Genomic DNA, 14867 nt, shown 5'->3' with positions numbered 1-14867 from the left:
GTGCATTATAGTTATATATAACATTGGGGTTCATTTTGACATAATTATACAAGCATGGAATATAATTGCTTTAATCAGTCCTCAGTACTTCCCCATTCCCTACCTTCCTCCCCCAACCTCCGTTCCCTTTCCTAATTGATATGGTGCTTTTTTGGGGGGGGGGGGGTTCTTAGTAGAAGCCTTTTTGATAAAAGTAAACAAGCATGGCATATATCTTATTCTAATTAGGACCCCATTCTTGTGGGTGGGTACAATGATGGGGTTCACACATATTTTCATATGTGTACATAGGAAGAGTTATTCTACTGTCTTCCCTATTCCCATCCTTTCTCCCTTCCCTTCATTCTCTGTCTAGAAAATTTTAAAAAATAGAAAAAAAAAAAAAAAAAAAAAACCCTATTTCATATGTGGCATTTTTTTCTGTATTATCATCTTCCGCCTGAAGCCAGTTAAAAGAATAGTCCCATCAATACCACCTTTTGAACAAACCCTTCAGTCCACTTACCGGGTAGGCATGTAACAGCCCTGGAGCCATAATATACGGATTAGGCAACAATGGCGGGACCCCAGGAGGGAGGTTGGGAGGAGCTTTTCCTAAAAGAAAAAAAACATTTTTATGCTGTCACACAATTATTGATTTCCTCCATCCCAAAGGAATGCCATCCAGGTATGCAAAAGTACCTGAAGTCGTAGCAACCGAGCTTCGAGTTGAGGCTGTGACGGTAGAGTTGCTGCCTAGGCTAAGGCCCAGACTGCTGCCACTGTTGAGACTGGAAGAGACACTGACCACTGGGGGAGGTGCAGAGACTGTGCTGGACGTGGTAGAGAAAGTGCTGGAGGAAGAATGGAGATTCGCCTCACTCTCCACACTTGTGTGCTTCAAGGGGGAGCAATGGAAGAGACAAGGAGGAAACAACAATTAGCAGCACAGGTTATGAATGATAAACAATCCATTCTCCTGAATATGAGCATCACATCAACTTCCCAATTAAAAAGATCAGGGCATGATACCAGGATTCCCTCTATTAAGGTAAAAAACTCTAGCTACATGTTTCTTAAGATTCGTGTGACAAAGATGGTTATTTTAAAAATATATATGTATATATTTTTTTCTTTTTTAGTTGTAGATGAACACAATACCTTTATTTTATTTATTTATTTGTATGTTTTGCTGAGGACTGAACCCACTACCTCAAAAGTGCTAGGCAAGTGCTCTACCATTGAGCCACAACTCCAGCTAAAGATGGTTATTAATAGAGACTCATTATACATCATCATCCTGTTCAGAGAAATAGCAAAGTGGGTGGGGACAACTCCACAGAAACCAACACTGGTTGACCAGTAAGGAAACAAAGTTGAAATCTGAAAAATTATCAGAGCCTTCTCTCACAGTTTTCTTCACTAGTTCATGGATTAGAACAAAATACAGGCTAACTTTAAAGCAGAAATTGTTTTAAGTAAAAAGAATCTCCTAAGTCTTAGCCCATGTATCTTTTCCTAGGTCCTGGTAAACCTGACAGACAAAATTCCAAGAGTGAAATTAATTCTTGACCAAAAGCTTTGATCTGGCCCCCGTTTTCATAAGGATGTCCAGCCTCACACTGATTATTTTCAGGACTTCTGTTCAGCATAACCCAGACCAAGAGCAAGAAAAGGTCTACCAATTAGCAAGATTTGTCCTTTCCTTTCCACCATCGCCTTTTTTTGATGTTGGGAATTAAATGAAGGGCCTCAAGCATACTAAGCATACACTCTACCACTAAGTTATACCCTTTGTCACTAGAAGGGAATGTTCTTACATAATATATACTTATCTCAATATAGGGACAGGAGATGGGGGACTGGGGTGGGGGTGGGGGTGTCCCTTCGAGGCTTTAAGTAATGGTTCATAGTTCTCCATTATTTCTGGATCCTTTGGCTTCTCAACCTCCCTTTACTCATTTCCCTACAACCTCAATTCAATGACAGTTTTATTATCTCATGAAGAAATTATCAAGAATTCCCTCCTGGTAGAATTTTAGTGTTGGCTAGTTAAGAAAAGTTTAAGGGGGCTGGGGAGATAGCTCAGTTGGTAGAGTGCTCGCTTTGTAAGCACAAGTCCCTGGGTTTGATCCCCAGCACCGGAAAAAAAAAAAAGAGAAAAGTTTAAGAACCACACTTCCTTTCAGCATGATACTTACCAAAAGAGTGGAAGTCGAAGTGCGTCCAGAAGATGTTGAAGATGAAAGGGTATTCTGCTGTGTAGATAACGTGCTATAAGGAAAGAGGCTGCCATCAACAATAGTGCTATGGCCACCTGGCCTGGAGCTTCAATCAAGAACACAAGCAACAAAATAAGGCAGAACAAAGGAACAAGAAAGTCTGAGATAATGGTAAGTACAAAAGCCAGCTAGAGATAGGAAGCAACAGTTAAAGCAAAAGCAGATGCTCAAAGGGGAAAATAAAATAAGTCTCCTTTGTCTTTACCTCCCACAGCTCTCAGGTCACCCACCCATTTATCACAAAAGTGGGGCTAATGTGGTCTTGCCAATTAGAAAGAATAAGACAGAACCAGAGAGCTCCATCCTCACCCTAACCTCCATCCTCACCCCAAATCACCTGCTGTGTTGCGTGGTGGTGGTATTTGGAATCTCCTCACTGTGACTCAAGCCACCCAAGGAGGATGAGTGCTGATTGGTTGTTGTCAGTAAGGAAGCTGCAGATACCGTTTCATTGAGAGGGGGGATGCTAGAAGTGGAAGGTGAGTCAGATTTCACCGCAGAGCCTGTAGCACCTAGAAATAAAAGAATTCACCTCATTATAGGAAAGGAAATGTCTAAAATTGAAGAATGACTCCAGTTCTACACTGCCCCAAAGACAAGAGTATGAGTTATTTAATAATGGAGCAATCTTTTTAAATTCCAGGCATTTCACAATGTGAATTTCATTTATCCAATGAAGGGAATCAATGAAATGGTCACCATTTTAAGACAGAACCTGAAATTCAGGAAGGGTGGAGATTAGGCAGCAACATAGAATTAAGACTAACCAGTCACTGTGCCAGAACACTTTTCACTTTAAGAAATGCAAAAATATTAAGAGAAGGAAAAACAACTGAGAATAAAAAGTCTGGAGAATACTCACCTTCAACAGATTGCGTGGTCTGTAACTGCGTGGCCTGCACAGAACTGAAGCCATTCTGGTGCAAGAAAACAAAGGAGCAAGAACAGACAAACTCATGTAAACAGGGGAAGTTAATACTGACTCAGTTTAATTTTGGTTAACAAACCTTTGGGAGAAATTCTGCTAGTTAACCAAAGGAATAATACAAGAGTATCCAAAGAAACACAACAAAAACTTAAAACAACAAAAACCAGATATACTAAGCCTGTGTGGCTAAAGGCAACAGAAGACAACCCCCAAACAGGTAAAGACATCCCAACCCCAAACAGACAAAGGAAAGGCCCAAAGCCTAAATCCAATGATCTTTGTGGGAGGATGTGGAAATATGACACTTCAACCAAACCACTTATCCTGATGATGTGTACATGACAGTCACTCAACATCAGCTCTAGCATATGCGGTCCCTCTCACCAAGCCACGTGAGATCTATTGATATGCACCCCCAAAATCTAGCAATTAATGTTCCAAGAGGACAGGTATTTGAGACTAATTCTACCAGAGACAATCTTTACAACAAAGAGAATGGTTTACTGACTGAGTCTCCAGGATTGCTGAAAACAACTTTATTTCACCAAAAACAGAAATGTGTTTTCAGCTTCTCAATCAGCACTTCCAAGGTTTCTTAGCACCACTTTCCAAGAAGTGAAACACTAGTATTTAAAAGAATTTTGTCCACTATTTTCCTAACCTATGTCCAGGGGCTCATGAAGCCACTACCTTTGCCTGAGTCAGGTCCTTTTGGGGTGATGAAGAGATGGAACTGGGGTACCGCCGAGTCTGTGTGGATCTCTGTTCATATAGAGGGGCCTGAGCATTATTTTGGGAGGTATAGGTTGTCGACTGAATTGGGCCACTCTGATAACCAGACTCCTGACTCTGGTTAGATGAAATTGTAGATGAAGATTCACTGTGGGAAATGAAAAGAGGAAAAAATCTCAGAGAAATGAAACAGAATAAATAGTAAGAAAATGGCAGTGATCTAATAGTGGAATAAGTTGATATCAAAAGAAAATTTCCAACAACCAATAAAAAAATAAAACTATCACAATTTTCTCCTGACAACAGTAGGAATCCCTACATTCTACAGTGCCAGGGATCTGAATTAAGCACAAAGCTTAGAAATGTCTTCAACCTGAAGCAGAGAAAAGCCTCTTCTTCCCTTCCATTCTATGTTTTAAGAATAAGAAGTTAAAGGTCAGTGGAAAGGATATAGTATTCTTGGGTCCCTTCTCTATAAATCACAATGTGAGCCCTCAGAACAGGAAAACTTTTTAAGCGCAAACTCATTTTAAGGAATTCTGAGCTTCAAGCTCCCTTGACAACGGTATTAGATTTATGATTACTGGCACAATTCTTCTAGGAACTTTTAAAAATATCTGCATATATTAGTTGCTTATGACCCCACAGAACTAGACTAGGGCCAGATATTTGTATTTTTAAATTCCAAATACAAAAAAGATCTACTCCCTGAAATTCCTCCAGGACTTTCTATTGCTTAAGATGGTCTTCCCTGACGGCTAGCAGGGAATGTAGAAAAAAGATTCCTTTTGAAGATCCTTACAATTATCTCCTTCCTAGGAATTCAAAGTTTTACACTTCACAGGCATAGTCTCATAAAAAGGACAAAAAAGAAAAGCCAAAAGCATTTTTAGTTGTGGCATATGCCCAGGTACTTTAAATGTTAGAGGTGCTGTTCTCATCTTTTAAAAATGAGCGACACTGGGGCTGGGGTTGTGGCTCAGTGGTAGAGCGCTTGCCTGGCATGTGTGAAGTACTAGGTTCAATCCTCAGCAGCACATATAAAAAAATTACATAAAAGGTCCATTGACAACAAAAAAATATTAAAAAAAAAAAAAATGAGTGACATTCTTCAAGTACCCAAGCACATTATTTGTTTTCTTTTTTTTTTTTTCAAACAGGGAATAAACCCAGGGGCACTTAACCACTGAGACACATCCCTAGCCTCCTTTATATTTTGAGGGTCTCGCTGAGTTGCTTAGGGCCTCACTAAGTTGTTGAAGCTGGCTTTGAATTCACAATCCTTCTGCCTCAGTCTCCCAAGCTGCTGGGATTAGGGGTGTGTACCATTACTCCAGGCTTCCATCTGTTTAAAGTTACAGATAATCCTAGTGAAAATGTATATTGTTTTTGTACTAGGGATTAAAACCAGAGGCAGTTTGCCATTAATTCCCAGCCCTTTTTCCTTATATTTTGAGACAGGATCTTGCTAAACTGCTAAGGGTCTTATTAAATTGCTGAGGCTGCCCATGAATCGGCAATCCTCCTGCCTCAGCCTCCCAAGTCACTGGGATTACAGGCATATGCCACTGAGCCCAGCTCTAGTAACACCATTTTAAAGCATTCAACAAAATGCTGCAAATCATTACTTTTCTCCTAGCCAGTTAGAGGAACAGTGTCTCAGCAAATGACTTAGAACAATCAGCAAAAGGTTAATGTTTTTCTACTACCTGGCCGTGCTGGTATATAGGCTACTTGGAGCCTGGCTTGAGGAGGCGCTCGTGGTGGGGGTGGACTCATAATCAGAAAGGACAGGCTCTGACCCAAACTGCAATGCCCCAAACTGCAGATTTAGCCCTGAGATATCTGCTGAGCCAGGCATCTCCACAGCCAGAGCAGGAATCTATAAAGAAAGGCAAAGGAGAAGGAAATATAATGGTTTAATACAATCTTACTATGGGAATGTTAATAAACATTCCCTTCGATTTCAAAATTTCCAGACTTAAGCCATATCAACCTAATTCACAAATCCCATACTTCCTTGCCATATTGCTACCTAAAAAGTTCAAGTACCTTAGAAGTCAAGGAGGCTTTTTTCTTCTGCTGCTTCAGTTTCTGCTGAGCTGGCTGAGGGCTGGAGGACTGGTTGTCTGAAGACCCAGGAGACATCTGTGGAGCCGAGGTGGATTTGCTTGGCAGAGGAGAAGAGGGGGGTGGAGGTGCAGCTGTAGAGGTAGCCACTGCAGGTGGCTTCTCCTGAAGGAACACCTCCATCATGGTTGAAGATGGGGTGAAAGCCTGGCGCTTTGTAAAGGGGCTATGTACTGTTGAATCATTTGGGTTCTTTAAATCTGCAGAAGAAAATCCAACATGTGTGAAGTTCAAGGTTCTGATAAATTTCAAGGAAAGGCTACCGTCTTGCACTAGTGTCATGAACCAGACCCTCAAAAACCAGAAACTCATATGAACAGATTTTTTTTTTTTAAGGAATGAATCTCATTTCATTTCTGTAGGCACCAATCACTAGATCTCATCTATTCTTAAAAATAGCCTTGGACTGGGTAGATAGCTCTGTTGGTTAGACTGAGCACAAGGCCCTGAGTTCAATCCCCAGCACCACAAAAAAAAAAAAAAAAGGCTTATCGAATCAATACGATTACTCTGCCTGTATGAAACAGGAATTCACAAACCGCTCAAATTTAAAGTGTAAGTTCTAAAGTGGCCAACTCCATGAGCCTAAAGGCAATATATTCTCAAACACACAGATAAAAGTAATTAATAAAAAAATCCTAGGTAAACAGAAAATTGTGTATGGTTAAATTTGACAATAGAGATACATAGCTTCCATTATTTCCTAACTTTCTGAATTCAGACTCTCTGACTAGGCAAAACCAGAGAGAGCTACTCCTCTCTTTAGGATACATTTTCCACTCCCTTTGGCAGCCTCTTCACAATAATACTCCAATGCATAAAGGATTCTAGTCACTTCGTATCTTCTTACCATACTGCACCAGTGATGGGGACTGTGTCGTCGAGGCCATGTCCCAAGAGGAGGTGGTGGTGCTTCCAGATTGAGAATGCTGAGCTGCTAGCTGAGCCAGGGCCTGAGCAGTCTTGAACTGCTCCAAGAACTGGGAGCCTGTAGTACTGCCACCTTTAGCTTCACCAACATCACCAAATCCTTTTCCTAACATGCTCACCTGGAGATCAACAGAGAGATTTACAGCCAGGAATTTGTCAGCTAAAGAAAGACACTTATCCAGACTGCAAGGTAGTACAGACCAAACAAGTGAAGAATGCTACTAAACCAGGCCCATGACTACAGTCCCAGCTACTTGGGAGGATCACAAGAATCCAGGAGTTCACTAAAAGCCTGGGCAACACATGACAACCCATTTCAAAACAGAATGCTATTAAGACTGAGTATACAGCATAGTCCATTGAGAGTGTAAGTTCTAGGGTCAGACAATCTGGATTCAAACTCTGGGTATGTAACCACAGAAAAATTATTTTTAAATCTGTTTGCCTCAGTTTCCTTGTCTGAAAACAGGAATAGTAGTAGTACACTTTTTAAAGTTTGAACAGGATTTAACAAAGAATGCATCTGTACTTCACATGTGCATGGGACACAGTAAGGACTCAAGAAATCTACATATTAACCCCCACTAATATGTATAATTTTAATGTTTTTAATGTTAAATGTTTAATTTTAATAATTTTAATGTTTTTAAAATAATAGCCAGTAAAAACTTATATAATCACCATCACTTTCTCCATCTTAGGGATAATGCTTTGATAACTGGAGAATTCCTCCTCTTCAAAATTTTTACATCAATACTTGATTATTAAATTAACATGAAAGTACATGAAATTTTACTTTATATATTTGCCCCTACCATTAAACAATTCAAAAGAAATAAAACAAACCTAACCTGGATGCTGCTCATAACAAGCATAAAGGCAAAGAAGAGAAATTAAAGAATCACCCTTCTGCACTAGATAACTGACAACTCAATATGACTTTATTTTTTATAAGGTAATCACTGCATGATAACCAAGCAAAAGTTTACTCTTTAACACTTTGGAGAGATTTCCCTGTTCCACTACCAAGAAAAACTATCAGCCAAGTCCAAGAGATCAACCACATGCCCTTGATAAACCTTAAAAAAAAAAAAAAAAAAAAAAAAAAAAAAACTTCAAGATTATACAAACAAAAACTTGAGCAAGGTGCAGTGGCTGAAGCCCTAAGCAACTTAGACCCTGTCTTAAAAAAAGTGAGGGGTTGGGGAGGGGTTAAGCACCCCTGGGTTCAATCCCCTGTACCGAAAGGGAAAAAAAAAAAAAAAAAAAAAAAAATGAGAAGTCTAGTTTAAAGTGAGGAACTGTAACAGAGATGACTTCATGCAACTAATAATTAAAATATTCTGCCAAGTGCAAAACATTAAAGACAGAAAATTACCTAATGTTCAACATATTACATACAAAAACGGAGGAACCCCTCTTTTATCTAGACCTAATAAATATTAAAGGAAATTAATCCTCTAACATTATGCTCAATGCAAAAAAAATGACATTGTTACATTAAATAATATGACTAAAGGTAATAAGGACAAACCATACTATTTATATTTAGTTCAGCTATCAGCACACATTAAATAAGATGTTAAGGTAACATGGAAGTATGTTAACATTTTTTTGACATTAATACATTATGCCCCATCATCCTATAAACACTTAAATCAAAGCCAGGTACGGTGGCACACACCTGTAATCCCAGTGACTCTAGAGGCTAAGGCAGGAGGATTCCAAGTTCAAAGCCAGCCTCAGAAACTTAGTGAGATCCTGCCTCAAAATAAAAATTAGAAAGGGCTAGGGATGCAGTTCAATCACAGAGCACCCTTGGGTTCGATTTCCAGTATTGAAGGGGCAGGGCTGGCAACAACAAAACCTCCACTTAAACTGAGCAATTTTATAGGTGTCCTATAAAATTTTATGTTTTTATAGAAGTCCTATATACAAAAATGATATGACCAATGGGTTAAAATTTTGATTTTTCGAGCATATTCACAATCCCAGACATTAAGAAGGCAGTTAAGAGACATAACATCACCTTAACCACATATCTAGTCATGTATTTTAGGGGTTTGTAACTACTTCCTCATTTTCATCACACCTTACTACTGATGCTCTATTTTCTTTCTAATCCCAACACTCCTTTTCTCACCTGTTACCTTTCCCATGTGGCAGAACATCAACCACCAAATTACTTCTAAATTAACACAAAAGAAAAATTTTAAAGCAATAGTTAAAAACTGAGACAGTTCTGGATTAGTAGCTAGCTCAGCAGTTTTCTAGTTAAAATAATTACTAAAACTGGAAAAATAAAATTATCTGCACATACATTGTCTGCTTACCTCTTGTAACTCTAGTAACCCTCCATCAAAAACAGAAAAAGAGAAAAAAGGAGTACTTAGGATTTATTAGCTATGATTGGTCCTTGTGTTATCTTTGTTTAAGCATTATCTTTTTAAATGTTGTAAATTAAGAAGTTATGTGTACTAAGCATTACAGGTTATTTAAAATGCTACTACTATTGCCACATTTGTGTAACTGGTATCCTTTGGTTTAATTATCTTCCTGAGGCCATGCAAGACAGGAAGAAGAAGCACTCTCATTCCCATTTTCAGACAAGTGGAGTCAGAGCTAACAAGTGGCAATATGGAAAACCCCAAGTTTTCTAAACCTAGTATACAGATGTATGGTTTAAATAAACATATAAGGCAATTTTACTCCATCAAGAGATGGGGAACTACTATAATCTCTCACCAAAGTTTAATTAGGATTGTGAAAATACCAAAATTTATTAATAAGTTGATGCCATTGATTTTCTCTCTTTAGGAGTATTAAGAAACAGTATTCAGCATGATTATATATTCAATCAATTACGTTAACTCATTTTTCAAAGATGATTCAGTTCGTCCAAAGCTAAGGACTGTCCTAGAGCTATCCCCTAGTACCCCCAACTCAACATCTTTACACTCAAAAGATGCTTAAACGAACAAAAAGGATGCTTCATCTTGTTGCAAACCTTGTCTTTGAAAGTGTTAAACATAGGAGCCCACTGTTTTAGATTGACTAAACTAGTCCAGTGCAGAGTCCTGCACTGGACTCTAACCAATCAGACTAAAAAAAATCAAGAGTCACTCATGTTAAAGTTCCAACTTCAACTGAAACTATATTGTTATTTGACTTTCTGAAAAATCAGGAGAGAAAACAGCTAAATTTCGAATAGGTGGATAATAAAGTTCATTGGCCTTAATCCAAACACAAAAAAAGGTAACATGATGTTAACCAATTGGTTATTTTTCTATTTTTTCTGTCTCCCTATCACATCTCAGCAGCTTAGGAGACTGAGTCAGGAAGATTGCAAGTTCAAAGCCAGACTCAGTAACTTAGTGAGACCCTGCCTCAAAATTAAAAATGAAAAGCCTGGGGAAGCTCAGTGTAAAGTGCCCCTGGATCCATTCACAGTCCTGCAAATAAAAATAATAAATCCAAATAAGACCTTTAAATTAAATTGATGTAATTTTATCCCTTGGTAGAAGGAATGTCTATGTAAGATTGCTGGGATTGGTGGAAGGTTTGATTAGGATAAACCATGTTTCCTACTTACCATACTATGATGAGAAAATGTGTTCCCTGAAGCAGGTTGTGAAATGGCACTCTGCTTCGAGTTACTGAACACCAGAGGCTGGGCCAGAGAAGGTGCCTGAGATGGATCCAGATTAGATGAATCATTCTCCATTGAAGATGGTGTCTTCCCCAAGAGAACAGCAAGGTCAATTCTAATGGGGAAAGAAAGGGATTTTGATGAATAATGACTCAATATTCTAGCATTTTCTGATTCAGATCATGGTTAGATCAAAACAAAGCCACTTAATGACATGTTCCTAAATGGACTCAAAACACATAGCTCCAAAATGCTTAATTTAACAAAATAACTGATGCACAAGTGCCTCTAACTAGCTGAATTCCACCAGGTGCCAATAGTAATGGCTTTTATTTTAGTGAAAATTATTAATTTAATATGTTAATTAGCAGCTCAATACTTGGGTCAAAATCTACAAGTAAATATTCATGACTTTAATACTAAACACTTGTCATTAATAATATCTACGTTAAAAAAAAAATCATATACCAGAATGCTGGCATCTTCAAATAGAGACTTTTAGAGGTGTTTTCCCCAATTTTAAACAATTTCAAAAGTTACCAGTGATACAATGAAAAATATGAAGCTGGGGGTGTAGCTCAGAAGTACAGTGTATGCCTAGCACGTGCTTGGCCCTGAGCGGATCCCCACCCCCGACACCAAAAAAGAATTCCTAGGTGACTGTGTCCTTTGTTATTCCTAACAAGCTTGTCTCCACCATAAAATACCTAATGTGGTAAACCCATGGTGGGTCTGGTCACTAGAGAAAGACCAAATTTGAGGACTGGAACATTCAGCCGCTCCCAACCCAATCCAACCCATTTCCAAGGGAGTGGAATTGGCTGTCAAGTCCAATGACCAATAGCCAATGATTTAATCAATTATACCTACAATTTAAGGCTTTAGAATAATGAGACCTGTCAAGTTTCCAGGTGCCTACAGAGGATAGGGAAGGTCATGTGCCCCAATCCACACATACCATGCCCTATGGATTTCTTCTATTTAGCTATTCCTAAATTGCACCTTTTTTTTTTTTTTTTAAGTTGTACATGGACAAATACCTTTATTTTATTTATTTATTAGTTTATTTTTATGTGGTACTAAGGATTGAACACTGAGCCACAACCCGAGCCCCCTTTAGTTGCACCTTTATAATAAAGAGCTTAATAATAAGTAAAACACTTTCCTGAATTGAGTCATTCCCATAAACTACTGAACCTGAGAGGAGGTCAAAGGTACTTATTGGAAGGCAGACCTCTGAGTGGGACAGACTTGTAGGGCTGAGCTCTTGACATTTGGGATCTGTGTCAACTCCAGGACAGTCAGAATTGAATTGCTGAACACCTAGTTGGTGTCAGAGAACTGCACCACTGGTGTGGAAAAATATATTTGGTGTCAAAAAAATGATAATAACAATAATAATATATATATACATATTTGTTATATATACATATTTATATAATATATTTGGCATCTACTTTTACTGATTCCTATCATACTTCTTTGAAACCTTCTGAATTAAGAGCTATCATGCCCAGGTCTAGAAGTAATCCAAGAAGCTTAGGGAATTAAAATATTCCTTGAAGCGTGTACATTCTACCATTGATCCCAATATTTATGTTCAAGTTCTAAAAAGTTCATTAGCTGAATCCTGCTGATCCTAGGGGGGAAATAATCACTATACAGTTGTCCTTGGTATGAATGGGGGATTAATTTCCAGATCCCATAGATACCACTGCAGATGCACACATCCCTTATATAAAACAGTATTTGCAAATAACCTTTGTATACTCCTATTTACACTCAAGATTACTTTTAATATCCAATACAACATAAATGCCCATAAATAATTACTATACTACATTATTTAGGGAATTATGGCATGTGAAAAAAGTCTACATGTTCAGTACAGTCATAATTTTTGTTTTATGGATTTATAGTTGGTTTAATTCACGGACACAGAACCCATGGATATGGAACTACATCTCAATGGCCTCAGCAGACAGAGACCATGATCATAAATCAAGAGAAAAAGCTATTAAATAGTTCTACAGAATTAAGAAAATAAATGAAAGCATTTTCATTTTCAGTATGGCCCTTCTTATCCTGACTTACTTCAAGATAAGTTACATAATCAATATGGTGACAACACAGGCTGATCTACATAATTAGGGGTTATTTCAAGGGAAAATCAGCTTTAAAAAGATAACATATGGGGGCTGGGGTTGTGGCTCAGTGGCAGAGCGCTTGCCTAGCATGTGTGAGGCACTGGGTTCAAGTCTTAGCACCGCATATAAATAAATAAAATAAAGGTCCATTGCCAAGAAAAAAATATATATATACTGCAAAAAAAGATAACATATGAACTTCCATTCTACTAAAGAGGGAACTGATGTGGTTATGTTTATCAATACCAGGGAATGTGTGAAGGGCAGTGCAACTTTCTTACAGCTACCTCAGCAGATCTCTTTGGGAAAAGGTACTTTTACCACACACTTGCCTCTGACCAGCAGTGATTGTCACATTCTCCGTAGGCAGAGGTACTGAAGACACATTAGAGGCAGTGAAGATCTTGGTCTCAGAAAGCTAAAAAAACAGAGGAATTTATCACTCGTGGTGTCAGGGAATCTACAGGAAGAATCTGGCACAAGGAAGGCAAATTCAACATCAAGAACAAGGGAAAACCCTATGAAGAAACAACTATCTACCCTGAGGAATCTTGAATGGATTGACCTTTAAACCTCCTTCAGTATGTACTCAATGTTTGTATCCAAATAGAGAACCAAGGAACCCAATAAAATATAGTGAAGTCACATCGTCACATGCACACTGAACTCTCAGGTTCATATGCATGCTAATCACAAGAGACATAAGATAAAGTCCCTTTATATCTTAGAGTTCCCCACCTCCACCTCTACCCAAACCACATTTACCTTCTACTACTGCCCTTGCCCATTCCCACTTCTACAAATGAAAGGAAGATCATGGCCAAGATAAAGAAAAATATTTAAAAAAGTTAATTCTTTGCTTCTGAGCAGTAAAGATCCAAGTGCTGGTGAGGTAAGATATTTTGGGGATAATTTTAATTACAACACAATTTTTGCCTTAATAGTGACTTTTATATTCATAAGGCACTAAAATTAGATATGTAACTGTAGGAAATAACTCTTCCCACTCTATAAAAGTTGATTTGCATTGTTTTGGTTTTACTTCTTTATTAAAATGTCTCCTCCAATAAGCAGGGAATTCATCCTGTCTTCTCTTTCGTTCTGATAGGTGCTTAAGCAGACAAGCCAAATCTCAAAAAAGTAGAAGAATTTGCCCAAGTTCACAACAGATTAGCTCAGTTACAATAGAAAATAATCAACCTGTAATACTGATGCATCTGAAATTTTAAAAACCTAGGACTAGTAACCAAAACAGTTTTGAAATATCATTTCTGCTTAACCATGAAAGTTATCTTGCCTGTCTATATATAAACATAGGAAACCAGATTTTAAAATGGTAAAATAAAAGTTTACCCATGACCACTGAAAACCATAATTCACAATAAAAGCTTGACTTTGACCAGGAATTGGCACAACTATTTTACTCAGGTGGTAATGAATTCACAGAGTTTGTTTATATGCCACACACTATGAAGACTCCAAGTTCAGTCAAGCTGCAGATTGGCCAAATCTTACATATTCATCTCAATTACAATTACAAAGTTGGGTTTCAAATAAATAGAAGGCTACCAGAACCAACCAGATTGCAAGCTTGAGGTTTGGTACTACAACTCTGACCCTGTACACATTGCCAATCCATTACAAGACTTCATACCAAATAATGGAATGGCTTCAAGCAGAGCTGTGTGCCACTGGCAGCTGTTACTCAATTTACTACCTGCCTAACTCTATTTCTGGTGCCCTACCCAACCACCATCTCTTCCTTGGATAAATCCGACAATCAGATATTGGACTTACACAAGTGCACTTGCCCTTTCCATAGTGTGGTTCCAGAGTCCTGTTCATGCCCAGTCTCCTTCATATAACATATGTGAAATGTTCTGGCTCAGAACACTATTTTGGATGTAAAAGTTTTGGGTCAGAATCTTAAGGGTGCATTTTAAGGGGTAGAAACATACCCATTTTCTATCCCTAAACACCACTTAGGGATAGAAGGCACTAATGAGGAATGACCTGAGAATACCTACATCTTCATTCCAATCTTCAGTTCCCCACTCCTCTGTTGCCGTCCTCCATGCACCTGGGAATAA

At 38.3% G+C, this 14867-nt stretch overlaps 1 protein-coding gene across 15 annotated transcripts in view; it reads right to left on the bottom strand.

Moving 5' to 3' along the window:
* The window catches only part of UBAP2L (ubiquitin associated protein 2 like), a 43882-nt gene that overhangs the window by 12509 nt on the left and 16506 nt on the right, over positions 1-14867 (bottom strand). For all 15 annotated transcript variants that reach the window (XM_079141088.1, XM_079141093.1, XM_079141094.1 and 12 more), the window contains exons 9-20: positions 14805-14857; positions 13110-13195; positions 10574-10745; positions 6902-7100; positions 5974-6251; positions 5631-5803; positions 3880-4069; positions 3124-3178; positions 2599-2773; positions 2181-2253; positions 682-877; positions 506-594 (exon numbers count right to left, since the gene is read on the bottom strand). In XM_079141088.1, the coding sequence (XP_078997214.1) occupies positions 506-594; positions 682-877; positions 2181-2253; positions 2599-2773; positions 3124-3178; positions 3880-4069; positions 5631-5803; positions 5974-6251; positions 6902-7100; positions 10574-10745; positions 13110-13195; positions 14805-14857 (1739 nt within the window). The remainder of the gene's footprint in view (positions 1-505; positions 595-681; positions 878-2180; positions 2254-2598; positions 2774-3123; positions 3179-3879; positions 4070-5630; positions 5804-5973; positions 6252-6901; positions 7101-10573; positions 10746-13109; positions 13196-14804; positions 14858-14867) is intronic.

The sequence above is a fragment of the Sciurus vulgaris genome, assembly GCF_902686455.1.
Source record: "Sciurus vulgaris genome assembly, chromosome: 1".
In the NCBI taxonomy this organism is placed as follows: domain Eukaryota; kingdom Metazoa; phylum Chordata; class Mammalia; order Rodentia; family Sciuridae; genus Sciurus; species Sciurus vulgaris.
Note: the sequence above shows the minus strand (reverse complement) of the source record. Positions and strands in the feature narration are given on the sequence as shown.